This window comes from Cynocephalus volans, chromosome X (genome assembly GCF_027409185.1).
Source record: "Cynocephalus volans isolate mCynVol1 chromosome X, mCynVol1.pri, whole genome shotgun sequence".
Lineage (NCBI taxonomy): Eukaryota > Metazoa > Chordata > Mammalia > Dermoptera > Cynocephalidae > Cynocephalus > Cynocephalus volans.
The window spans coordinates 11970530-11998281 of record NC_084478.1 but is presented as its reverse complement, the minus strand read 5'-3'; the positions used below and the strand labels follow the sequence as shown (position 1 = coordinate 11998281).

Here is a 27752-nt window from a genome sequence, read left to right as displayed (position 1 = left end):
TCCATTCGGGTGCAGATCACACGGCCCGCGGGGGTCCTGCTCCCTGTGGGGTGGGGGCCTGCGGTCCGCTGTCGGGGACCTGCTCTTGAGGGGTGCGAGGGCGCGGTCCGCGGGAGTGGGGAGGTGGTGATGTGTCCCTGCCGTGTGATGGCGCGTGGCCCGCTGTGGGTACGTGCTCTATGAAGAGCGGGGCTCGTGTGTCGCCGGGCAGGGCATCAGCTTTGGGTGGTGGGAGGGCGCGTGGCCTTCGGGAGTTCCTGCTTTTTGTGGGATGAGGGCGCGGGTGCCAAGTCAGGGTGACCTGCTGCGTGTGGGGCGAGAGCTCCAAACCTTATCCGTGTCAGGGTGAGGGCGCACGCCTCGCAGAGGTCCTGCTCGGTGCGTAGTGAGGGCGCGCACCCCGCTGGGGGCCCTGCTTTGTGTGGGGTGAATGCTCCAGACTGTACTGGTGTCCCGGTTAGGGCTCTCAGTCGCGGGTTGGGCGGGACATCTGAGCACAGATAAAGGGGGTCATCCAGGAGTGCTTTTCTAGGGAATTCTGCAAATACGATGGTCGCTAAAATTCATGTCCCAGGGACGTTGGTTTTAAAAAGTCAGTTTATGGTGTTTGCTGTTGTTTGCTTACTCGGGAAACTTCAGTGCAGTTAAGCAAAATGCAAAAAATGTAATGGATCTGTACTTAACCCACCAGGTGGTGTGTGCGTGTGTTTATTCCTTTCTGTTTTGCACCATATATTTTCTCGCGCGTGTTTTTAAACCTGAAATCTGAAATCCTTCCCCTGCCCCGGTTTTTCAGGTTTGGTTTTTACACCACAGGTGCGCAAGCTGCTGTCCAGGACCGAATCCGGCTTGCTGCTCATTTCCTATGGCCCATGAGCTAAGAGTGGGTGTACATCTTTAAATGTTTTTGAAAATCGAGAGAGGAATAGTATATGTTGCCATGTGACTGTCACATGACGTTTAATTGTCAGTGCCCATAAGTAAAGTTTATGGGAACGCAGCTATGCTGTGCGTTTGTGCGTTGTCTAGGGCTGCCTTTGCCCTGCAAATGCAAAGTTAAGTTCTGGTCAGACAAAGCCAGAAATATTTACTATCTGGCCCTTTACAGAACGAGTTTGCCAACATCTGCTTTAAATTATAGCATGGCACTTTTTCCAGACATCTAAGCTAGATTTTGCCATTTTGTTTAACTTTTTATGTTGGAAAATTTCCAGCATATGTAAATGTAGTAAATGATATATAAACGAATATAATAAATCCCCCTTACCCTTCATTCAGCTCATCTACACCCCCTCCTCACCCTCCTCACTGGATTAATTTGAAGCAAATCCCAGAATTTTTATCATTTCATCCCTACAGATTCCAGTGTACAGCTCTAGAAGACAGAGTGCCTGGGATTGCTTTGCTATCATAAGAGTTATTTTCTGAGTAACACAGTCTTTTTTCTTTCTCTCTCTCTGCACACTCCAATATGTGTGGATTTTTCTTACTTCCTTCCATTCCCTTCTCGTCCCTTCCATCCTCTCCCCTCCCCTTCCCCTCTCTTCTTCCCATCCTATCTATCATCTATCTTTATGTGTCATGTTTATCTTCTATCATATCTATCTAGCTTCCTCACTATCATATCTGTTGTCTATCTGTCTGTCTGTCTGTCTATCTATCTATCTATCTATATCTCTGTCTGTCCATCTATCTATCTGTTATCTGTACAAAGCAACAAAAGTCAGCTTTAGATTTGAATTAGGATCAGACACCAAGCATCATTTAATTCTCACGTAGGTATCATAATCCGGTCTTCGGCGTGGTTAGGACTCCCAGATTTCATTGAGAACATCTCCGATGTGAACGGAACAGACATCTGGCCTGCCACTTTCTGCGTGGGGAGTGCGGTAGGTGCGCCCACCTTTGTTCCCCTCTCCTCCCTACCTGCATTCTTGTCACACTGCTGTCCTCAAAGGGCAGCCCCAGCAGCCCCTGGGCATCTGCTAGAAATGCAAAGGCTCAGGCCATGCCCCAGACCTACTGATCAGGAACTCTGGCTGGAGCCCAGCCAGGTCTGTGTTTTAATAAACCCTCCAGGGGATGCTGATGCACACGCCAAGTGTGGCTTCTCCACCCTCAGCCCTGGAAGCACAAGTGTGCGCCCTTACCCTACTTACCCTAAACGGAGCCACAAGCACACAAAAACATTATCAATTAAGCGAAGGAAATATATTGAAATATATATAATGGTAACATATAAACATTTTATGTTTAACTTACATCACACAAACATTTTATATTCAAACATATTATGTTACATATAATAATAACATATACTAAACATATTCATGGTTTATAAACCATGAAATAAATAAATATGTATAATACACATGCACACGTTATGCTCTGTTCACCAAGTGGATGCTCAAGGGAGTGATGTAAAGCTTACCCAGGTGGTGCTGATTCTCTGTCCTGTAGCAGAATTGCCCGCTTCCTTCCTTCCCTTCCATGGCCTCCTGATGAAGCACCTGTCTCAGCCCACAACGGCAAGGCTTAGTGATCTTCCAACACCCTGAGCCCCCTTCCATCCCCTTCTACTTGGAAGGACTTTCTGAGCCTTTTCTGCCTGTACTCATTCATTCCCAGAGAAAAAGCTTCTACTTCCGAGCCCCTAGAACCCTCATGCCAGTTTAAACTGCACTTCTTGGAGCCTTGTCTACTGTGCCTGCAAGTGTGCCAGAAAGTGGGCTTGTCAGTGAGGTCCAGCTGAGCAGACAGAGGACAGAGGCCACAGCCGGCCCTCAGTTCCAGAGACCACGTCCACATGTGTGCCAGGAGCCTTCCTGTGTTGCCTGTCATCTCACGGATGGGCTGGACATCTCATGCCTGTCTGCGGAAGCTTTGATGCTGGGCTCTTCCTGCTTGCAGATGTGGATCCAGCTGTTGTACAGCGCCTGCTTCTGGTGGCTGTTCTGCTACGCAGTGGATGCCTACCTGGTGATATGGAGATCAGCAGGACTGAGGTATGTGCTGCCAAAATGAGCAGGGATTTCTGCCCTAGTTCCATCTCATGAGGGAAGTGTGGAGCTACCACCGAGCATTTGCAAGTGTTTTGCAGTAGGGCAGGTGCCCTCAGTCAAACTATCATCTGGCCCCTCCACCCAGAAACATCTATGACAGCTCATTTGTGTCAGAGGCCAAAGGCAGATTCAAAATATTGAGGAGTTCAAAACCTGGAAAATAAGTAATTCAAGAAATTAAATATTTGGAACTGAAGAAATACTAAAAAAGGATTGGTGCGAATATAAGCAATTTTTGATTGTATACAAAGGTCAGAGGAAAAACATTCTTCTGAGAATATATTGACACTTTATGCTAAACACGGAATTGAGACCCTGGAGTTGCAGGTGGCTGTCTGGAGGGGATCACACAGTGCCTAGTAAGTTGGGCACTGGTGGCTTTGAACTCCTGCCCAAGTGCTCGGTAGCTGTGTGACTGTTGGCAAATTGCTTAACCTCTCTGGACTTCTGTTTTCTCAGCTGTTAAATGGTACCCACCTCATAAGGCCACTGGCAGGAGCAAGTAAACTCAGTGAAATGTGTACATGGACAGTGCCTGGCACGTAGCAGGCTCTCCGTAGGTGTCGCTGTTACTGTAGCTGGGATGTGAATGTGTGTTGAGGAAAGAGCAACACACAAGAGAACTTGTGTGACAGACGAGCTGGACACAGAAGGGCAGGGCGAGCATCCAGGTCTTCTGGCTCCAAGTCCAGGAAGCATTTGTCCCCCACCAAGTTCATGGTCTGCTTGAATCAGGTCCCCTTTGGATGGAGCCCCTGCGTGCTTTCTATCAACAATTTTATAAAGTTCACACGTTAAAAAGTGTAAAATCCAGCAGTTTTAGTATATTCACACTGTTATGCAACCATCACCATCATTTAATTTTATGATGTTCTAAACATCCCCAGAAGAATCACTGTGCCAGTTACCAGTCACTCACCATTCTACCATCCTTCCAGCCTCTGGCAACCCCAAATCTACTTTCTGTCTCCCCGGATTTGCGTGTTCTGGACATTTCCTTTAAATGGAATCATAAAATATGTGACCTTGTGTGTGTGGCTTTTTAAACAGCATAATATTTTCAAGGTTTATCCATGTTGTAGCAAGTGTCAGTACTTTATTCCTACTATGATCTGAATATTTGTGTCCCCCCAAATTTGTATGTTGAAATGGTGTTAGGAGGTAGGGCTTTTGGGGAGGTGATTAGATCAGGAAGGTGGAGTCCTTGTGAATGTGGTTAGTGCTTTTATAAACGAGAACCCAGAGAGTAGTCTTGTCCCTTCCAGTGTGTGAGGAGACAGAAAGTGTCATCTGTGATCCAGAAGGGGGCCCTCACCAGACACTGAATCTGCCAGCATCTTGATCTTGTACCTCCAGCCTCCAGAACTGTGATAAATATAACATCTGTTGTTTATAAGCCACCCAGTTTGTGCTATTTTGTTACAGCAGCCCAAATAGGCTAAGACAATTCCTTTTTATTGCTGAATAACATTCCGGTGTATGAATATGCTATATTTTGTTTTTTCATTTATCAGTTGATGAGCATTTAGGGTGTTTCCATTGTGCTTAATATTAGGAATAATGCTTCAATGAACATTTGTATACTAGTGTTTGTGTGAACATGTTTTCATCATATACTCCTGGGTATACACCTGGGAGTGGAGTTGCTGAACCACATGGTAACTCTAGGTATAATCTTGTAAGAAACTGCTAAACTGCCTTCCAAAGTGACTGCACCATTTTGCCAGCAGTGTATGAGAGTTCCAGTTTCTCCCCAGCCTCGCTAACACTTCTTATCTGTTCATTTGTTTTAATTTTAGCTGTCCTAGAGTGTGTGAGGTGGTAACTCATTGTGGTTTTGATTTCAGCATGTGGCTAATAACGTTGATCATCTTTTTGTGTGCTTGCTGGCCATTTGCATACCTTCTTGTAGAAATGTCTATTCAACTGCTTTGCCCATTTTAAATTGGATTATTTGTCTTTTTATTATGGAGTTGTAAGAGTCCATTATATATTCTAGATACAAGTACCTTATTAGATATGTGATCTGCAAAGTTTTTCTCCCATTCTGTATGTTGTTTTTCCACTTACTTCGTGGTATCTTTTGAAGCACAAGAGCTTTTCATTTTCTTGAACTCCAATTTAAAATTGTTTTTCTTTGGTTTATTATGCTCTTGTGGTCGTATTTAAGAAACCATTGCCTAACCCAAGGTCACAAAGATTTATACCTATGTTTTCTTATGGTTCAAACACTTCCATTAAGTCTGCATTAGTCCATTTCTGCTGCTTATAACAAAATACACAGAACTGGGCAATTTATAAAGAACACGAAATTTATTGCTTACAGTTTCTGAGCCTGGGACATCCAAAGTCCAGGGAACACATCTGGTGAGGATCTTGGTGGTGACTTCAGTGACGTGGGTATCATGTTGTGAAATAGCAGAGCAGAGAGAACAAGAGACCAACTTCCTCATTCTCTCTCCTTTTAAAGCCCTCAGAATCACGCCTCTGACCACCATTACTAATCCATTCACTACTGCACGGTCCTACAATCTAATCACCTCTTCAAGGCCCCACCTTACAATTACCATAATAGGACTTCCTACTGCTTAACGGTCACAGTGGGGGCCAATTTTCTAATACATGAAACTTGGGGGACACATTTCAAGCTTCAGTGAATTTTGAGGGAACATAATTCAATGCACTACAAAGTCTATTTAGGTCCATTTTGAGTTAATTTTTGTGTACAAGTGAGGAATGGGTCCATCTTTATTGTTTGCATATGGGTATCGCTTTGTTCCAGCACCACTTGTTGGATAAATTCACTCTTAAAACAAATATCAGTAAACAAATAGAGATTATATGCAGATTGTAGAATATATTGGGTAGTCTAGATAGATCCCTCTTCTAAAACCACTGATGTCCCTTAGATGTGTCACATCATCATTATCCTTGATCTCTCTGGCCTGTGGTTTAGTGCTTACTTCATTTTTTATGCTTTTTCCTTCCTTTTTTTTTTTTTTAAACTTATCTACCAACTCTTACACATCTGTATGGAACACAGATATGCCTGGCTGTGAAAATCCTCCAGAGAAGATGGTCAAAGCCAAAGGCAGCCAACCAGGTGGATCAGTGAGGATTCTTTTTGGCTGCATAAAATACATAAACTAATAGTGTCTTAAACATGATAGAACTTCTCTTTCATGCTAAAGGAGCCCAGAGGTGGGAAATCCAGGGTTCTTCTGATGGACATCAGAAACTCAGGCTTCTTTTACCACCCTGCTCCACCAGCCTATTGATTGACTTCCATCCTCAAGGTGTCATGGCCCAGTATAGCTGCTGGTGCCCCCGCCATCACACCTGCATTCCAAGCAGCAAGAAGGAGGAAGAGGGTGATACAGAAAGGGCTCATTTCCCCTGAGCCAGTTTTAAGCAGCATCTCTGGAAGTTTCACACAACTCTACTTACATATTCTTGGCCAGAACTTAGTTTCGTGGTGCTATGGTCTGAATGTCCCCTCCAAAGTTCATGTGGAACTTAATCCTCAATATGGCATTTGAGAGGTGGGGCCTTTAAAAGGTGATTGGATTGTGAGGACTGTGCCCACATGCCTGGGTTCATTCATTCATGGAGTAATGGGTTAATAGTTTAATGGGTTGTCAGGAAGTAGACTGGGGGCTTCATAAGGAGAGTGAGTGAGCATGTTAGATGCGCTCTTGCCATGTGATTTCCTGCATTGCCATGGACTCTGTAGAGAGTTCCCACCCAGGAGAAGGTCCTCACCAGATATGCCCCCTGGACTTGGACTTTCTAGCCTCCAAACTGTAAGAAATACATTTCATTTCTTTATAAATTACCCAGTTTCAGGTATTTTGTTATTAGCAACAGAAAACAGAGTAGTACATGTGGTCACACTTAGCTGCTGGAAGAGGTAGGAAGCATAGTCTGCTAGCCAAGCATGTCACTGCTCTGTGTGACAAGTTAGTAAAGATAAAGGAGAGAATGGCTTTGGGTAGGCAACTAGCAGCATGGGAAGGCTTTGTTCCTGCAGCCTATGCAATGGTGTGTCTCCAACCATTGCCTCAATCAGATTTGGAGGGATCAGAGCTACGACAAAACTAGAGGTCTCATAGACCACCAGTTATGGAGATAAGAAGAGCCTTGGAGTGCTGGCAGCAGCTGGAAGAAGTGCATTACTCCTGTTGTCATAGGAGGATGCATTACTTCACCGTCACCCATGGTGGGGATGCAAGGGAGATGGGGCCAGATGGGACAGGGTGGGCACTGTCTGTACCCAGAGGACAGACGAGCCCTGAGAGACCAGGAGAGGCAATCAGGAAGCCCTCCTCACACCCAGGAGAGTGTTTGCAAATACATTTTGCAGCTCAGTGTTCAGGTAGGCAGGATGCTGGGTGCCAGAGACTAAAGGATACTGGGCAGAGCCTAGCTTCTGAGGACCCACCATCATGCAGAAGGTGCACATTCAAGGTGAGACATCCAGACATCTTGCCTCCGAGGGGCAAGAGCAAGGGCAGGTTTCCAGTACTAGGATGACTCTCTGTTGCGAGTGAGGTAGGCTCTCCCATCAAAGAGGAACACGCTACACAGCAGAGAAAGAAGACAGCTGCTCAGTGGCTGTGGAGACCAAGTCCTCACCCCTACCTGGTGGAAGTTGTACTTCCTGGAGCCTGGGTGTGGGGTCTCCAAGAGGATCCCCCTGGATGGTTTGAGCCACAGCTGAGAGTGTGGGATCAGAAGCCTCCGTAGCTTCTCTGTAGGAGCCAGCTTGCCTGGGGTGGGGTTCATTCTGCAGGTGGCTGTTGAGAGACCGCAGCTGGTGGGGACAGTAGTGTCCTGCTGTATTCCAGGGTAGGGGCTGCAATTTGTAAGTATGTCTGGATTAAACTCCAGACTCTCTTCTAGATCCTTTCAGTACTTAGCTATTTTCTTTGGCACAGGAGTATTGGTTCTTGTAATCCAAATCTTAACAAATGTCATTAAGGCAGATATAAAATTAAAATTTAAACTGCTACTCTGGTTTCAGGTTGTGGGATATACAGGTGTTAAACAATAACAGAAGGTGCTTGGGATCTTTGAAAAGTGACTTGAATTGAAGTCACTCCTTGCTCTAAGAAAATGACAGTGTGAGAATAAAGAGGGTCTACGGAGGACTTTCACTCACTTGGACGTGGAAGCTGTCCAGGGGTTGGACGAAGGAACTGTGGTCTTCAGCTGGGGCCTGGATGCTTGGAGCTGGGTTGGAGCTCAGACTCTCACCCCTTGGGCATTTCAGAAGCCTCAGTTATTATTTATTTATTTTTACAGGTTTCCAATGTGTTTTTATTATTAGTTAAGTCATGCTTCAGGGTCCCAGGGTAGGTCTCCCTTTACCACACCCTAGTAGAAGGACAGAAGACAGAGGAGAGGTGAGGTGCAGCCAGATCAGATCTTCTCAGGAAATGTCCCTTCAGCCCAATAGTCTTCCCAAGCTGAGACTCAGGCTATCAGGTAGAGGGACATGTACACACAGTGGTAACACTCACACACAGAAGCATTGCTTTTTTAGTGGTCATTGCCTTCTTGCAGCGGTGGAAGTCCAGGTAGTTCTGGTCTGGTTCTGGATGGGGAAGTGGCTGTCAGAAGGAGCAATCTTGTAATTCTTGATTTTGGTCTTGATGTCGTCTGCCATGGTGCTGACTCCTCAAGATGCTCTTGAAGCACTTGAAGCTCAGTGCTGGATGCCTAAGTATTGGTGTGGCTACCGCTGCATAACTGAGCCGCACCTGAGCCCTATCCTGCACGCCTGTTTGGGGGCAGGGAACCATTGACCGGGCTTTGGTGAGCTCCAGCCCCAGAATTGCCTGGCCTCACGCCTGCCCGCTGTCCCACCTCAGCCCACAATTGTCGTGCAGCCCAAGGGTAGGGTCTGGAATGAGAGACTGTGCACTCTTAGAGCTGCAGCCCTTTGCTGAAAGCCACTCCACTGGGTATCTGCGCCTCCTGGGCAGGACCCCGCATTGCTCAGACACACCTAACATGCTCCCAGCCCCAGGAAGGTTAAGGAAGGGCTCCTCCTGGCACTGCTTCCAATGTGGGAGGCAAAATATGTTGGAGTCGGTCCCTTATGTCTGCCCAGACAGCTAGCTACAAAATATTTCTCCTTTTGAAGCTCATTCCCCTGTGTGCAATTCCGTGTCTCTTCCCTCTCATCTCATTATAGAAGGGCATCCCATCCTACTCGGATCCCTGACTGCACCCTGTGTCTACACAGCTTATCTTTCTGAGTTAAAATCCCAATGAGATGGGGGTCACGCTACTTTCCAGGAGTCTGGTGGAATTAGGAATGATGGCCGGCACGTCTGATGGAGCCCTAGCCCCCCGGGGTCCCATCAGACAGAAGAGGCCAAGCGAAGGCGGTGCTGGACCAGTCAGTCAGCTCTGCCTGTGCTACGCTCCCTCTTCCCAGCTGCTTGTGCAAGGCGGTGCCTCAGATCCTGTGGGGAAACAGGGTGGGGTGTACTGAAGCACAAAGAGGAGTGATGCGGACTGTCCAGGAATGTTAACTATGCAGGGAATGGGGACTGGGGAGGTGGGGAAGGAAGAAAGGGAACCCCTGCTCTCGTGGATGATCTAATAATCACCGGTCTCTCGAGTCTGGACTCCTTCCTGTTTGGACTGAGCATTCAGATGGTTGCACTTGCATGTTAGGTAGAGGTGGCTTTGGGAAGGAGTGGGGATAGGAGCTCCTTACTTATCAGGTGAAGCCAGCACTGATGTGGCCTTAGGTCTCCCTGGGGGATGCAGGGCCCAAGGACAGGGACCCTGGTTCATGTCCTTCTTCTGCGAATCCCCAGATTTAGGGCAAGTTAAGCTCCAGACCCAACTAGATTCACTTCCTTGTCGGAGATTCAGGTGGTAAACAGAGACCAGACAAAACCAAGAATCTTCCCTTTTCTTCCCTTTCTGTCATCTCCCCCAAAACTTGGAGTCACAGCCACTGGCTGATTTCTTCCCAAAGCCACCTCCCCACTTTCTTGCTGAATTTTTCTTCAGATTCTGTTTTGTTTTGTTTTTTTTGGTGGTTGGCAGGTGCAGGCATCTGAACCCTTGACCTTGGTGTTACGAGGCTGTGCTCTAACCAACTGAGCCAGCCACCCAGCCTTCATATTCTGTGTTTTGTAAACTTCATGACTGTTCTTTATTGTGGTACTTTTTTTGAAAAAATGATGAGTCTTCCAGTGCATTCTCAATATACTTAGACAAAAGCCAACACCATCCGGTGACCCACAGGGACCTCACCACAAGTCCTCCCTCTATCCTCCTTCATTCATTCTCCCTGCTCCAGCCACACCATGCTCCCAGCTTCTAGAACCTGCCCCCATTCCTAGGCTGTGGCCTCTTCCTCTGTCTTCGAAGCCAGCAATGCTGGGTCAAGTCTTCACACTTCCATTCTCTCTCGTTCTGTGCAGTTGGTAAAGCCTCTCTGCTTTTGTGGACTCATCAGGTGACACTGGGCCCACACGAATAATCCAGGTTGATCGCTTCATCTCAAAAATACTTAACTTCATCACATCTGCAAAGTCTCTTTTGCCGTGTAACAGAACATATTCACAGGCTCTGGAGATGAGGATGTGGACGTCTTTGGGGGCCCTTATTGGGGCTATCCGAAGTGTTTGGCCACTTTCACTTATAAACATCAGCTCACCTCTTAGATTAATCACAGCTCTGAACTTGATTTCATGTAAAATCTTCTTCACCTAAGCCAGGGCTTCTGTGGCTGCCCCCTCCCCAGCCAGCGGGGCAAGGACATTGCTTCTTATATGTTACCCTCTCAAGATTGTCACCCCATGAGGGCAGGGCTTTGTGTTGCTCTTAGTGTTTCCAGTGCCTACAGCAGGCAGAAACTTTGCTCAGTAAACACTCAGCCAGTAGATATTGAGTGAGATTCATCACTCTGACACAACTCTATGTTATTCTTTTGATTGAGATATAATTCATATACCATAACATTCACCCTTTAGAATGGAAGATTCAGTGCTGTCTATTGCATTTACAAAATATATTTACTAGTATAACTACTAACCCTAGAACATTTCCACAACCCCAGAACCCATTACCAGTCACTCTCCATCCCCCCATACCCTATCCCCTGGCAACCACTAATCTACTTTCTGTCTCTATGCATTTGCCTCTTCTGGACATTTCATATAAATGGAATCATGTGATATGTGGTTTTCTGCATCTGGCTTCTTTCACTCAGCATGATGTTTTGAGGTCCATTCACATTGTTGCGTATGTCAATGCTTCATTCCTTTGAACTCAGCATTACCTTTGCACATACCTTAAGGCTGTGCATATAGGTTAAGAGTGTAGGAAGACTCTCCTATCATTGGCCCCTCTTCTCTAAATAATGTGCAGCCAAATGAAGTTCCTAGAGTGACCATACTGATGGTCCAGCAAATATTTCCAACCTTCCTGAGCACAAGATGACCCCATTGCTGGGGTCTCCTTAACTGTTTTCAAACTTCCTGTCTTCCTTCCTGTCCTGGAACTTCCTGTTCTAATACTTCCTGTCCTCACAATTCCTGTCCTCGAACTTCCTGTCCTTGAACTTCCTGTCATACTTCCTCTCCTTCAACTGATCTCACACTTCATGTCTGCAAACTCCCAGTCCTCAAACTTCGTGTCCCCACACTTCCTGTCCTTGAACTTACTGTCTTATACTTCCTGTCCTCCAACTGTCCTTACACTTCATGTCCTTGAACTTCCTGTCTCATACATCCTGTCTTCGAACTTCCTGTCCTTGAACTTCCTATCTCATATTTCTGGTAGTCCAGCTGTCCTCACACTAACTGTCCTTGAACTTCCTGTCCTCAAACTGTCCTCACATTTCCTGTCTTGGCACTTCCTGTCTCATACTTCCCGTCCTCAAACTTCTCCTCACACTCCCTGTCCTCCTACATCCTGTCCTCAAATTTCCTGTCCTTACTGTCCTCAAACTCGATGGCCAGCCTCATATCATAAGTAATAGAAAGCAGTGGGGGCCTGTTAGTCCGTTTTTGTGTGGCTATAACAGAATACACGAGACTGGGTGATTTATAAAGAACTGGGGTTTATTTGGCTTATGATTCTGGGACAGCTGCATCTGTCATGGGCCTCAGGCTCCTTCTACTCATGGCTGAAAGTAGCAGGCAGCTGGTGGGTACAAGCAGATCACATGGCAAGAGGAAGCAAGAGAGAGAGAGAGGAGGTGCCAGGGTCTTTTTAAGCAACGAGCTTTCATGGGAACTAATAGAGTGAGAACTCACTCATTAATCCCCCCTGCCCCAGGGAGAGCATTAATCCATTCATGAGGGATCCACCCCATGACTCAAACAGCTCCCAACACTGCCACATTGGGGTCAGATTTCCATGTGAGTTTTGGTGGGGGCAAGACATCCAAACTATCATTCTGCCCCTGGCCCCCCAAAACTCATGTCACTGTCACATACAAATACAATTATTCCATCCCAGCAGTCCCAAAAGTCTTAGCTTGTTCCAGCACCAACTTCAAAGTCCAAAGTCTCATCTGAGACCAAAGGCAAAACTTCCAGCCAGGAACCTGTAAAAATCAAAACCAAATTTATCTACTTCCAAGATACAATAGTGGAACAGACACTGGCTACACATTCCCATTTCAAAAGGGAGGAGTAGGCCAGAAGAAAGGAGAAACAGGCCCCAAACAAGCCCAAAGCAAATCAGGATAGACATTAAGTCTTAAAGCTCCAAAATAATCTTCTTTGACTCCAAGTCCTGCATCTTGGGCACAATGGAGCATCTGGGCCCCCAAAGCACTGGGCAGCCACACTCCCAGTGCTGTGCAAGGCATAGCCCATTGAGCTGCACTGGTGCCTGCAGCTTTTCCAGGTGGGTGTTCCATGTTGCCAGTGGCCCTACAGCTCTGGGGTCCTGGTGGCAGCCCTGCTGTGTTGGCTCTCCTAGACATTTCTCTGTTGGGGGGGTCTCTGTGGGAGCTCCGATCCCACTTTCCTGCTTGGCATTGCTCTAGTAGATGGCTTCTGCAGTGGCTCCACATGTGTGGCAGGTATCTGCCTGGGCCCCCAGGCTTTTCTGTACATCCTCTGAAATTGGGGTGGAGGCTGCCATACCTCCACAGCTCTCATGTTCTGCCAGCCTTAAGACTTAACATGATGTGGATGGAACCAATTGTACTAGTCAGGGATCTCCAGAGAGACAGAATCAATAGAATACATTATAATTATATGAGAGGGATTTATTAGGAGAATTAGCTCACGTGGCTATGAAGAAAAGTCCCACGATAGGCTGTCTATAAGCTACATTCCAGTAGCGTGGCTCACTCCACGTCCAAAGGCCTCAAAACCAGGGAAGCTGATGGTATTCTTGGTGTAAGTCCTGGATCCCTAAAGCTGAAGAGTCTCAAGCTCTGATGTCCACAGACAGGAGAGAAGAGTTTATCCCAGCTCCAGCAGATCAAGAGAGCTTCACCTCTTTCTTCTGTCTTTTGTTCTCTCTGGGTCCCCAGCAGATTGGATGGTTCCCACCCACACTGAGGGTGGGTCTTTCCCACCCGGTCCACTCAGACTCTCATACTAATCTCTGCTGGAAACACCCTCATGGACGCACCTGAAAAGATAGTTTTACCAGGTTTCTCAGCATTCCTTCATCTAACCAAGTTGGCACCTAGAATTAACCTTCACAAAACGGTTTCCAGCTTCTGTTCTCCAGAGGTGTTACACAAACCACACTTGGGGCTGCTTGAGGCAGGGATGCTCCAGCTGGAGCAGCTGGGATGCAGGGAGTGGGTTCCTGACGGAAGTGGTGCCCCAGGTCTGTTCTCTGGAACACCTTGGGCCTCCTATGCCTCAGGGGTCTGTGGTGGGAGAGGTGCCCTTCCAGATTTCTGAAATGTCATCATGGCTTTTCTCCCATTGCCTTGCCTGTTAGCACCTGGCTGCCTCACCGCCAAGCTAATGTCCTTAGCGACCAGTCTATCTGCTTCACCCTTGCGTTTTTCTCCTGTTCTCTGCTTCTCTACCACATGGCCAGGCTGAAAATTTTCTAAATCTTTATGCTCTGCTTCTCTTTTAAATTCTGGCTTTACATCATGCCTTTTCTGCCATAACTGCTGAGTTATATTTATTGCAAGTACCATGCAGCTTCCTGAATGCATTGCTGCTTAGAAATTTTTTCTGCCAAATATTCTGGTTCACAGCTCTTAAGTCTCACCTTCCACAAAGTCCTAGAGCATGAACACAATGCAGCCAAGTTCCTTACTATGGTGTAGCAAATGTGGTATTTTGTCCAATTCCCAATAAGTTCCTCTTTTCTACCTGAGACCTCATCATCAGCATGATTTTTACTGTCCACATTTCTATCAACATTCTGGTCACAGCCATTTAACCAATCTCTAAAATGTTCCAAACTTTCCCTCATCTTCTTGTCTTATTTTAGGTCCTCCAATCTCCCCCAACCTTCGCCCATTGCCCAGTTCCAAAGGCGCTTCCACATTTTTAGCTATATGTATAGCAACACCCCACTCCTTGGTACCAATTTTCTGCATTAGTCCATTTTTGTGTTGCTGTAACAGAATACCTGAGACTGGGTAATTTATAAAGAACAGAAGTTTATTTGGTTTACAGTTCTGGGACAGCTGCATGGCCTGATGTCCACTGGCCCTGACTATAGTGGCACAGGCAGGCCATTGAGAGTTTATCTTTCCTGTGGCTAAGAGCAACCCAAGGCTCTGAGAAGAGGGTTCGGCCCAGATCATGCTGCTAGTAATCACCAGGTGTTTTGGCCTCAGGGCATCTTCCTGGGATTAGGCTAGCAGGCTGTGGATAAGAGGGAGGCTGAGTGGGCTTGGAGGGTTGAGAGGAGCAAGGCACAGGTACCAGGCCTGTGAGATATTGTCTTAGCTAATTTGGGCTGCTCTAACAAAGTACCACAGACTGGGTGGCTTATAAATAACAGACATTTATTGCTCACAGTTCTGGAGGCTAGATGTTTAAGATCAAGTTCCCAGAAGGTTTGGTGTCTGATAAGGGCACACTTCCTGGTTCACAGATGGTGCCTTCTCACTGTGTCCTCACCTGGTGGAAGGGATGAGGGAGCTCTCTGGGTTCTCTTTTATAAAGGCATTAATCTCATTCATGAGGGCTCCACCCTCATGACCTCATTTCCACCCAAAGGCCCCACCTCCTAACACCATCACCTTGGGGATTAGAATTTCAACATAGGAATTCATGTGTGGGAGGGGACACAAACATTCAGTATATAGTAGATGGGAACTGAAAAATTTGTTCAGAGGGTACTAGAGATGGAATTGTCTATTCCATGGTTTTATTGAAAGTGGGTCCCATTTAGGTCAAGTCTCAAAATTAGCAGCCAGTCCCCTAGGCTGGCTAAAATCAAAAGTGGACAATAGCAAGTGTTGACAAAGATAGGGAGGAACTGGAATCTTTGTACATTGCTGGTGGGAATGTAAAACGGTACATTTGCTGCAGGAAGTAGTTTGGTGGTTCCTCAAAAAGTTAAACGTAGAAATACCATCTGACCCAGCAACTCCACTCCTAGATTTAGACCCAAAAGAAAAGAAAGCAAGGACTCAGAGAAACACTTGCACATGCATGTTCATAGCAGCACCGTTCGCAGTAGCTAACAGGTGGAACTACATATCCATTGACAAATGAATGAATAAACAAAATATGATAAAACCGTATAGCATAATATTATTCACCAATAAAAAGGAATGAAGTTCTGACTCATTGTGTCACATGGATGAACCTCAAAAATATTATGCTGGGTGAAAGAAGCCAGACACAAAAGGCCACATACTGTATGATCCCATCTATATAAAATGTCCAGAATGGGCAAATTCACAGAGATGGAAAGTAGCAGGAAGCAGCAGTTGCCAGGGGTTGGGGGTGGAGGGATGGGGAGTGACTGTTTAATGGTATGGGGTCTCCTTTTGGGGGGATGAAAATGCATTGGAACTAGGCAGAGGTGGTTGCATGACATTGCAAATGTACTAGGTGCCACTGAATTGTTCACATTCAAATAGGTAATTTTATGTTACATGCATTTCACCTTAATTGAGAAAAACCAAAATACAACAATCCACAACCTCAGTAGCAACATAAGGACACTCTCTGCAGAAGGGTTTTGCTGTGTGTGTACTTCCCTGACCTTTCCAGGGCATGGAAGCAGTCTGGTGGTCTTACTGTGGACTTTTTTGTCCCCCTATGCTGTTGCTGTCTGATTTTTTCCTCTCCAGCACCATCCTGCTGTACCACATCATGGTCTGGGGCCTGGCCACCCTACTCTGCCTGGAGGGAGCTGTCATGCTTTACTACCCTTCTGTGTCCAGGTAAGCCAGCACGCCTGGCAGCCCAGGTGTTCCAACCCCAGGCCCATTCTGTGTTCTGCAGGAAATGGACATGCCCTGACCCACAGGGGTCGCCTTGCAGGTCACCCCATTGTCTTGTGCCATGTGACGCCACTCACAATCACGACCTGGAGGGCTTGCTGCAGGGCCTTGCACCCGTGATTTCCTTCCCGGCCTCTGCTTTTCTTGTTTGCATGCTCACAGTAGGTATGCAAAGCTTTTGGTATATCCTCTCCGTATTGGTGAAGCTTCCTCATGCCCACTCTTTAATTTTTATTCTTCACGCTTCCTCTGGAGGAGCAGGTGAGTTTAACATTTTAAGCAGGAGTTCGAGATGAGAAGCAAACGGGAGCTCTGGGAGGAGCTAATTCTGTGCCTCTGCTTCCTGCGCTTTCTCCCTTTTCTTCCATCCTGCACTCTTGGCTACCCTGAACACAGATGCAGGAAGATGTGGCCACTGAAACTGTTTCAGGCATTTCTTCAAGTTTAAAATCCCATCAATGCAACCATTTACAAGGCCTCAAGGCACCTGCAAGGACATATACTCTAACTTCCTATGGAAAACTGGAAAACAGGTGAGCAGTACCTGTGATTTTTAGGGCTGTGTGGACTCGGATCAGCACAGCACAGCCCTCAGGATAAATTTGGCCCTTTGCCTTATTTTGTACATAAAGTTTTATTGGAACACAGCCCAATTTTATGTACTGTCTATGGCTGCTTTTGCACTACAACATCAGAGTAGAGTCGTTGTGACAGAGACTGTGGTATGACCCACAAAGCAGAGAATATTTACTATCTGTCCCTTTACAGAAAAAAATTGCTGGCCCACGGTGTAGATCATTTCTCCCCCTTCTTTTTCAATTTCTTTCAGCTACTCAGTTAGCGGTCTCCAAACTGGTTTTGCCTTATCAACCGTGAATACTCAAAGGAGCTCCATGTAGATCCATTCGTGTGCTCTCTTTCCTGGAGAACTTGAATAGGGCAGATACAGTGTCAGCAGCTGCTATAAGAGAACACACTTAATTGGAAAGGGAGTTTCTGTCACTTGCCCTCACCTGTGGGACCCTGGAGACCCCTGGCAAAGTGGAATCTGAGCCTAATGGCGTGAATGCTGGGGGGCTCACAAGGTGCCCCGAGGTGCTGTCAGGTCTTCAGGAAGCATCTTAATCCTTAATCAGCTCTTAGTCCTCACATCTCCCAACCTAGAGCCTTCGGGTCCTTCAAGCTCGAAGGCTCACTCTCATTTGCATGTACTTTCTGTCTTGGCAGTGGAGTCACTTCTCTTGCTCCTTGTCTCCCTTTCTCCCCTTGAGCCTTTCCAGACTGCATTGCAGCCTTCATAGCTGAAGATGAAAGTGCCTATACAAAAGGAGGTGGAAGCATAGAAATCCTTCCTATGGCAAGATGGGTATTGCATTTTTCCTGCCTGATTTTTCATATTTTCTGCCATTTTTTACCTTTTGGTTTGAACACTCCATGAATATTAAAAGTGCTTTTGTTTTTATCATTTCACCTTCTGTGGCCACAGGGGCTGGCTGTCATCTGCTTTTCTGCCTGCCCCTTTGGTTGGGCCTGCTCCATCTTCTCTCCCCTTTGCCTTGGTTCTCTCTGCCTATGGACCATTTTTCTTCTCTCCTACGTTATGCATTTCTTAGCTGATAGTTCCTACTTGGTAACATCCACTGTGTGGCTCCCCACACATCCTACGGTGACCGGCAATGCCTATGACTCATCAGTATAAAACCTTGTCCTTTTCCCTGAAAAGAATCACAGAAACAATTGATATCCATAATCATGAGAACAAATTTCCTTTGAAATATGAAGCTCAGGTATTTTGAGTTGCTCAGGGAGAGGGACGAGATGTCATTCATGCTACTGGCCAATGTGTAGCGTGTAGTAAATGCTCAAAACCTAACTAGTTGAGTGCCTTTGTTTCTACTTGAATTTTGTGATTTTTTCCTTGAAGAGACCCCATGTAGGGAATCCTCTACCCCAGAGTGTCTTTTCCTTAAATGCCTTACAGGTCCTCCCATTTATGAGACAGAAACATGATTGATTTCCTTATTCTCCTGCAAATTATTGCTTGTTCTCAGACATGAGGAATGAGTCAGATTTCCTTTTGGTAGGGTCAGAAGTAGATTTGTGCATTTCCCTTTTCGCCCTCACCCTCTTATCTCAGCTTCCAGATAAGTCTGCATGTTTTAGCCAAAGCTTTGCATTCAAGAAGAATGACTCAGTTTTCTTCCCTCAGGTGTGAAAGGGGTCTGGACCACACCATCCCCCACTATGTCACCACGTACTTGCCACTGCTCCTCGTCCTTGTGGCCAACCCCATCCTGTTCCAAAAGACAGTGACGGCAGATAAATAATAGGGAAGTTCTCCGGGTACATGGACACTGGGTAGGACCCCATGTCTGGGGCTCAGATAATGGCATGTCATTTCTGGAATTATCCAGGACAGTGGATCCCATTCATCATCCTCCAGAGGCATAAGCAGAATACAGTTGGATAAAGTAAACAGGTTTAAGAAATGAAAATGAGCAAGCCTGTTTAGTCATGGACCACACACATTGTCTGTCAACGTTTGTTATCTCAAGGCCAGGACAAGTTGGCCTTTCATTTCTGTGCAGGGCTCATGCTGGGTCTGCCCTTGGCACGCCTTAGAGGCTCCCAGGAATGGCCTTAGGAAACTGTGGAGGTGAGGTAGGAGCAGAAGGGGAGAGAAGGGGTGGGGGGAAGGGATGCAGCAAAGACTGAGGGGTCTGGATCCTGGTCAGTCCCATGATGCTCTTGGCTTGTGTCTTTTCTCAGATGGGTAGGAAACAGGAAATGAGCCAGATGCAATGGGAAGAACTGGATAAGAGGAGTATCGTGAGTCAGTAGAATGTTAGGGAAAGACCTCTGGGCTGGGACTGGGGATTTCCATTCCAGCCCCTACCACCTCTTCAAGGAAGGGTGACCTGGAGCAACTGTCCAGCTTCCTCGGGCTGCTGTGGATCCCTCAAGGGCAGAATGGGCATAAGGAAGTTTGCCTTCACAGAAAGGTTGTTTGAGGATCAGCTGTTGATTTTAGAATTTTAAAACATTGTATAAAGTACTCTACCACTAGGAGCAGGAAATTATTGCGGCTCTTTGGACCAGTCTTTTTATATCTACATTTAAATATGGTGTATTAAACACAGGAATTTTTTTACAAAATTAAGTAAAAAATAGTGATTTAAGTATATCAAACCAATGAAAATGACTCATAGAAAAAAGGACTGAAAAGAAATACAGTAAAACGTTAACAGTGGAGGGACCATGGGTCATTAATTCTTCTGTAAACTTTTATACTTTCTAACATGTCTATAAGGAGAAACTTAAAATAGTTAAGTATTTTAAAATAACAGGTGTGTATTATTTTTATAATAGAGAAAAATAAACCTTTAAAAATATAGTCCCTGAACTAGTAAAATCCAAATAAAACTGGAAGTTTAGTTCAGATCACTGTTAATTTCTTATTTGTGACAAACGTCCTGTGGTTGTGTAAATTGTTAACACTGGGGGGAAGCTGGGCAAAGAGTATAGGTATACAGAAGCTTTCTGAGCTACCTTTGCAATTTTTAAGTCAATCTAACATTGCTTCAAAGTAAAAATTTTAAAAATATGCATTCCTTAGAGTCTAGGAGGACTCCAAATTGGAAGTTGTGAGGCATGGAGGTCAGTAGCTTGCTTTGCCTCATGCTCTCTGGTTTTGATTATGGGCTCACATCTGCTCTGATTCTGCTCTCTGTACTCAGTAAACAGAAATAATGAACACTGTGTGTGGTTCCCTTCTGTTCCTCCCAGTGGCCTCTTTACTAAAAGGACGACAAGGCATTTACACGGAGAACGAGCGATGGATGGGAGCTGTGATCAAGATCCGATTTTTCAAAATAATGCTGGTTTTAATTATTTGGTAACCTTTCTTCTATTTTTATTTTTATTGCTTGTGGTAAGGGATAGGCAAATGGTTTTCCCTTTTGCTTTTCCAAGTGTGACCTGGAAGTTCCAAAGAGAAGAGTCTTTGGAGAGGAAATATTTGAAACAGTGGTAGGAGCCCTTTGAGGAAATACATGGAGGACAGGGGAGCAAGTCCAGAGGGTATGAATTTCTGGAAGAATATCCAAATGTACTCAAATTATATATAACGCTCTTAGAACAAGAAATCCCCGATTTAGTTTTGAAATGTCCCCGCCATATGCATCCAGTATTTCATCCCATTGCTGGGATTAACTGAAATGAAGCAGTTGATCATACTTTCTAAATCCACCCATGTGCCTCAATCGTGACACCAGAATTTCTGTATCTCACAGAGGAGCAAGCGCACATCTTCCGTGTAAAGACTCATACCTCAGTCACGAAGGGCAGAGAACAGGCTGAGCAAGTTTGCTCTTCAGTTTTCCTCATCACTGGTGTCCTACCCAAAAGGACAGGTGGATGCTTTGAAAGTAGACCTGTAGCCAGTGCAAAAAAGGTGGAAATTAGAACACCCTGCACTGCAGCAACTCAACACTCTGCAGGACAGGGCAAGCCTTTGTGGTCTTAATAACTAATCTGATATTAGGAGATTTGTTTGAACATCCTCCTAGGAGAGACTTAAATTATCTCTCACTAAAAATACACTCAGCTCATCATATCAAACTACACTGACCCCCAAGAGTAACATTTTAAAGTTCCAGCATAAAATGTCAAAATAAGATTTGTTTTGGTCTACATCGAAACTTCGGGTTACTCCTCAAACAAAGAATGAATTCTGGGTTATTTGACATGGTGCTAGAACTTTATACCCTGAAGTGGCACTGAGTGTTACCATTGGAAGGATTTGCTGATCTCTGCTTTAGAGTGTGAGGAGTTATAGTTCTTAAATTCTTGGTGTGCTGGTTCCTTGTGCTTTCTTACTGCTGAAGTGGTCTTCCCTCCACCAGGAATTAGGAATTTTAGGCATTTGTAGAAATCGTTCCCTGACCTCAGCATTTAAAAGTGAATTTTGTTGCATGTTCTCTTTATCCATGGGCCATTTTCTTTCTAACAGTTGGTTGTCAAATATCATCAATGAAAGCCATTTATTCTATCTTGAAATGCAACCAGATATCAATGGAGGCTCTTTGAAAGGTGTGAGAAGTGCAGCCAAGACCATGTGGCTTATTATGGTAGGTAGATTTAAAATTTTCAGCTTGGAAAGAAAAAACACGCAGAAGTATGATGTATTGTCATATAAATATATAGTGAGTTGAATAGTTTCCTCGGCTACCTATATCTGGCCTTTGTGTGCTAAGCTACCAGGTTTCATTCATTACTGGGATCATTATTAAATGGATACAACTCTGGTAAATTAATTTGGCACAGTGCATCAAAACTGTCAGGCAGACTCACAATATCAGATCTTTTATCTTGAAGGAGTATTTCAGACCACGAAGAAGCCATAGGGATGAAGAAATTTCTAGTAGCATTATCCATAATTATAAAGCATTATAGGAAACCCAAATTTGAAAAAAAAAGGGGGGGAGGTGGTTAAGTAAATTATAGTCTTTCATCCTGGTGGAATGTTACCCAGATTTTTAAAATGACTCTTATGAAATTTCTGATACTAAGTGGACAAGGTAGGATATGAAATTATACCAGTTACAACTACATAAACACATATGTATATAAAAATATTGGCTGGAAATACAAGAAATGATAATAGTGTGGAAGCGCCATGGGTAGACTTCTCCCCCGGTGTTTTGATTATATTACATTTACAATAAGAAAGGCATGCATGAGCTGAAGTCTCCACTGGCGGATTGGTCCACTCTGTGCTACACAGAATTAATGCTTACATTGCTTCCGAGTTGGGAAAGATCTGATTCACAAGAACCTTAAAATGAGGACAGCACTAGCCTCCTCAGTCCCTGTGCTTTGGTTTGGAGCTAACAAACCAAACACATGAAGTTAACCAAGGGAACCACACAAATGGAGGGATATTTCCCAGACTCACCTTTGCCTCAACAACATTTGTTAAATCAAATTCTGAGTTGACAGTGCAAGGTAGAAAGCTACAGGAGAGCAAAGCACCTTAGGCAGAGGCGAGAACGTGCTTGGTTCCATTGCCTGGGTCACATGGATCTCCTCCCCCCCTTCTTCCCCCTCCCTTCCCCTCCTCCTTTCTCCTTTTTCTTTTTTCTTTTTTTTAAAGATGACCGGTAAGGGGATCTCAACCCTTGGCATGGTGTTGTCAGCAGCACGGTCAGCCACTGAGCGAACCGACCACCCTATATGGGATTCAAACCCATGGCCTTGGTGTTATCAGCACCGCACTCTCCCGAGTGAGCCACAGGCTGGCCCTGCCCCTTTCTCCTTTTCTCTGCTTCCTCTCCCCACTTTTTTTAACTGTATAAAATGGCACTACCATTTGTATTATGTTTCCATCGCTTCTTTAAACGTGTCACTGATGAAGTTTTTGAGTGTTGTGCGCCTAACCCCATTTTCCCCATAAGTCCTGTGTTCTGCACTGCTCATTTTTGCAGAGCGCTGTGATTTTGAGGAACGCCTATGTTGCGTTAGGACAGAATTGGCCATACTTTCTCCCTGAGCCAAGTACCATCCGGGTGATAGAAAAGCAGCACCAAGCCCCTCTCCTCTGGCTCCTCCCGTTTTTGACTCCACCCTCAGACTCGGCCCAGACAGGAGGGTAGCCTGCAAGCGTCTCCCGCCTTCCTGGGCTGCACTGGCCATCCCGGCTCCAGGTCCCAAAGCTCCTTGTACATTTCCTTCTCAATACACTCACCACGACTCCCTGACCTCACCTGGCAAGCACTGGTCCACCCCAGCAGACCATGAGTTCCCTAAGGGCTGACTATGCATCTTTTTCTCCCGAGTCTGGCCACAGTACACATTCTGTCCACACTTGTCCCGCCACTCACCCACTCCGTGTCACCAGGCACTGCCGGAGCCCCAGTTGCTGGAAGATGTCCACCACCATCTCCATGGGGGTGTGGTCCGTGACCGTGAAGGGGCTGAGGTTGAGGATGCACCGCAGCTTCAGGGGGTGCGGGCTGTTGGCCGGCAGCTCAGGGGGCTCCTCTGTGAAGTACGTGATGGAATTGCTCACGATGCCCTCCTGCCTCTGTCTGGCATTCTCTAGAACGGGGACAAGCAGGAACAATAAGCCACACAAAAATCCTGGCCGAGAAACTCCACCCTATAGCCCCACACGTCATCCTCGAATCCTACAGAAAAGGGGTTTAGAGGACAAACTGCACATTTTTAATGAGGGGCTTCAGCCAAAGATCTGTGAAACTGGCATCTCTCTTAAGCTATGCTATGCCAGGTTCCCCCTGCTGTGACCAGATCTTTGGTTGCCAAAGTCTTGCAAAATGGGCCTGATCAAGACGGCTCCTTTGGGGATATTCATTGCTTCCCCCCTGCAATCCAGGGCTCCCCTAATGGCCAAGGGCCTTCCACTCTTGCTTTCCTAACACTCCTCCATCTGCTCAGAGGCTGAAGTTTGACGGGACAAGAAACCTCACTTAGCTGCCCAATAACCTTAATACATTGTTTTTTTTTCGGGTTTTTTTTTTTTTTCTTACAAAATCAGTCATAACTGGCCCAAATGGCATTGTGAATCTTGAGAGGAAGAAGGAACCAATAAGACCAGCCCAGGCTCACAGCCCAGAAATGCAGCTCAATCCCAAATATGGCCCTTGTGTGCAAAGAAACGACCTCAGAAAAGCTACATCCCCCAACCCCTTGGATCTCCTGTCTTAAAAATGGGCCATTTTGTGGATTTCTCAAAGAAAGATAGTAAAACTGTTATGGTAGCAATTAGCCTGTTTCTGTCTGTAGGCAAGGCCATGTGAAAGAAAGCTGAAGAAAAGTAGGGTAACAGGAACTCATTAGAAACACAGCTTAATGTAGTGCTAGAAACCCGGGCTATTTTAAATCACGCATGAAATAAATCCATCGGTCTCAAGATATTTCTCCAAGGCGATTTTCCTTCTGTTGGAATTTTAATCTTTTGGTTCATGAGAAAAGCTTAGGGAAAATGTACAGCAAGGCTAGCCTTAGAATGGATCCTGGTTTCTGTAATAACATTTCTTGCCTTCTCAAGACTACTATTCACCTATATTGTTCTTTCAAAAATAAAATTCTAACTGCCTCCTCTAAGGCCATTTAGTACAATAGAGTACTTTAATGGAAATCTGGCAGTGTTTGGGGTCAGGCTGAGTCTGAAAGGGGGTCTCTGTTTAAAAGCAGAACAGTGGGCCTGCTGGGCAAATGCCTGCACATTATATGGGTCAGATGAAATCCAGTTACATCAAATGGAATATGGTTCAACCACAAACACGAGACGACACTGATGCACATGTTTTCAAATGTAGATCATGCACGATACACACTGTGTACCTCTCTCCTAAACCAAGATGCTTCCATCTTTAAGCACTATGGCAGGGAGGCAGCGGTCAACACATACTTGCTCATTTTTGTAGACCACTGACTCCCATAATGTCCCACATAACAAGATTTCCATCTATTTTAACAGGTTGAATGTCAGGATTGAATCAAGCCACAGACCCCAATTAAGAACTGATCACATGGATTTGCCGAACCTCTTATAAAACCCAATATGACTTAGTGAACCATCAATCCACTTCCTAAAATAAATAACAAGCTTATATTTCCTCTGAATTTACTGATTGGGTTTAAAGCCCTGATTCTAACAGCCACTACCTCAATGAACTCATGCTCTCAAGTGCACTCCCAGTGCCTGGACAATGCCTAGCACACAGTAGACACAAAACAGATATTTGCTAAATGCACGCATGAATGAATGGTAGGTCTACCAAATGACAGTGTATCTGGTGCTGCCTGCCATGTAGAACAGAGCCTATTTCATGTGGGAGGCATTAGGAAGGAAAGCCCATGAGCTATTCACTGCCAAGCAAGAATCATAGGCATCGGCTAGGGTCGGAGCCAGAAATCTGAGCTTGTGCTCCAACACCGGTAACTGCTGCTCTCTCCAGAAGGGCTCTGCTAGGCCACTTTGGAACTCTATTATAAGCACGTATATTAACTTTGGGGTTAGAGCTGTTATGTATAGGCCAAAAGCTGGTGAATGGAAGAAGAACCGGCAAGAAATCTTTTTGCAACTCTCTACTAGAGTGAACCACCTACTCCCAGTTTGGACCAGAAATCTTTGTCAGTCACCAAAATGCCTGCAACAAAACTATAGCACATAAGTTCACAGAGGACAGAGACTGTGTATTGTCATCCACGGACCCACCGCTCCTAGGATAGCACCAACACATGGTGGACGCTCAAGAAATATTTCTGTATGAAAGAATAAACCAACTCCTCACCCAGTGGATGAGCTAGTGGTAGGAAAGAATAGACTCACAGGCCCCAGGGACTCTTGGGAGCCCATGTTGGGAAAGAAACCAAAAAATTATAGCCCAAAATGAACATATTTTTTAAGAGCCAGGAAGGAAATGCTCTAAATGGGGTAAATATTAACCATGTCCTTCAATGGTGATAAGAAAGTGGATGCCTTTTTAAATTTTTCCTTTTTTTTTTCTAATTTCCCCAATATTCTATGAGTGTGTATTACTTTTACTTTTTTAAAAACCTAATAGTCCTTATTTGTAAATGTTTTAAAGTTAAAGTAGTTAAACTTTTTTCTAACTGTCTTTAACATAGGTGGTTTGTCATATATTCTACTAGAGCTAGTCTCAGTGACCACAGCCCCTGAAATATGATGTACATTTTATGAGCAGCCACTGAGGTTATTCAACTTGACATTCTACTTTCTAGCAGCAATATAAGGATACTTCAAAAGTTCATGGAAAGATTCATACAACCTTTAATTCTATTTTCCCATGAACTTTTTGAAGTACCCTTGTACACAGAGGGCATAATCAATAGTGTTTGTAAGATGAATTTTACAAACTGTGATAGGCCAAGAAATTTTAAAAGACTAGAAAGAATCACACATCTGGTAAGCTATTAAGTGGCTTTAGAGTAACGGTTCTCAACTGGGAGCAATTTTGCCCCCACCCCCCACCCCCAGGGGACATTTGGCAATGTCTGGAGACATTTTTGGTTGTCACAATTGGGAAGGGGAGGTGCTCCTGGCATCTGGTGGGTGGAGGCCAGGGATGCTGCTAAACATCCTACAGTGCATAGGACAGTTCCCACCACAGAGAACGATCCAGCCCCAAATGTCCATCGTGCTAAGGTTGAGAACCCCTACTTTAGAGTAATTATGCGTTTAGGGAGGTAATACTCTACCATCTTGTTAACCAGAAATGCTTCCATAAAACAGATGTAATTAATGAAAATGATTAAAATAAAAACTTGGAAGCAACCACAGTAGCGGTCGGTACATAGATGATAGGATAAAAAAGTAAACACTATATAGAAGAAAAAACATATTATCTTATGACAGGTTATTGTCTACCAAAGCATGGAAAAGTCCCCCTTCACATCCATCTGTATATCTATATCTATATCTACATATTTACATATATGTATATTTTAACATCCCCAGCAGAAAGAAGTAGATGGCCCTACTGTTCCCCATGATCTAGTCCAATCATTAACAGCCCTCCCAGGCAGACACCTCTATACCTCTGAATAGCTTGTCCAACAGATGTGACACTTATCCTCTTGTTCAGTCCTGGATGTGGACCCCTTTCTGCAAGTGAGCATCTTCCACGTGCTGAAGAGTCATCATTCAATCATCCACCAGACGAGGAGATGAGGTCCCTCCACTCTTCCCCGCCACCCTACCCTTCCCTCCTTTCATCGCCTCTGTGGCTCCCATTGAGGCCTCTCTGAAGCCTTCCTGGCTTAACTGCACAACTCAAGATTAGAAGAGCCTGAGCCCCGCTGAGTACAGAAAGAGCCTCATACTTGCAAAGAGAAACGAGAGGCCAAGTCCCATTCACCAGGAATTGGAACATGGGTCACGTACGGCCCCATGTATTAACATGTGATGACGAAGATGGCCACATTGCCCGGGCAGTGCTAACTATTCTCCCTCTAGCAGAGACGTAGCTGTGCTTTGGTATTCCAGAGACGGATTGAAAATAAAACATTTTCAGCTTCATGTGAGCGGTTGTTACAATTGTAAACATGATGTGTAAGAAAACTCATCATTTACCTCATTCACCATTCTTTTTTTATCGCATCTATTTTGCATCTGTCTGCAATCTTTGCTCCCATTTCCCCTAAAAGTGACACTGGCTAAATGTGAACGTCACATTTCTATACTCATAAAAGGGCAGATAGGGCCGAGCCTGTGGCGC

The 27752-nt window shown here is 45.3% G+C and overlaps 1 protein-coding gene and 2 pseudogenes across 1 annotated transcript in view; 1 reads left to right on the top strand and 2 right to left on the bottom strand.

Annotated features, from left to right (window-relative positions):
• Positions 1–1003: 1003 nt before the first annotated feature.
• The window catches only part of LOC134367168 (G-protein coupled receptor 143-like), a 363716-nt gene continuing 336967 nt past the window's right edge, over positions 1004–27752 (top strand). The window contains exons 1-4 of the mRNA XM_063083820.1: positions 1004–1016; positions 1780–1889; positions 2911–3005; positions 16336–16428. Coding sequence (XP_062939890.1) covers positions 1004–1016; positions 1780–1889; positions 2911–3005; positions 16336–16428 — 311 coding nt within the window. The remainder of the gene's footprint in view (positions 1017–1779; positions 1890–2910; positions 3006–16335; positions 16429–27752) is intronic.
• On the bottom strand, positions 8484–8730 carry LOC134368703 (cytochrome c oxidase subunit 6B1-like; annotated as a pseudogene).
• Positions 23366–27752, bottom strand: part of LOC134367021 (H(+)/Cl(-) exchange transporter 4-like) — a 28713-nt pseudogene continuing 24326 nt past the window's right edge.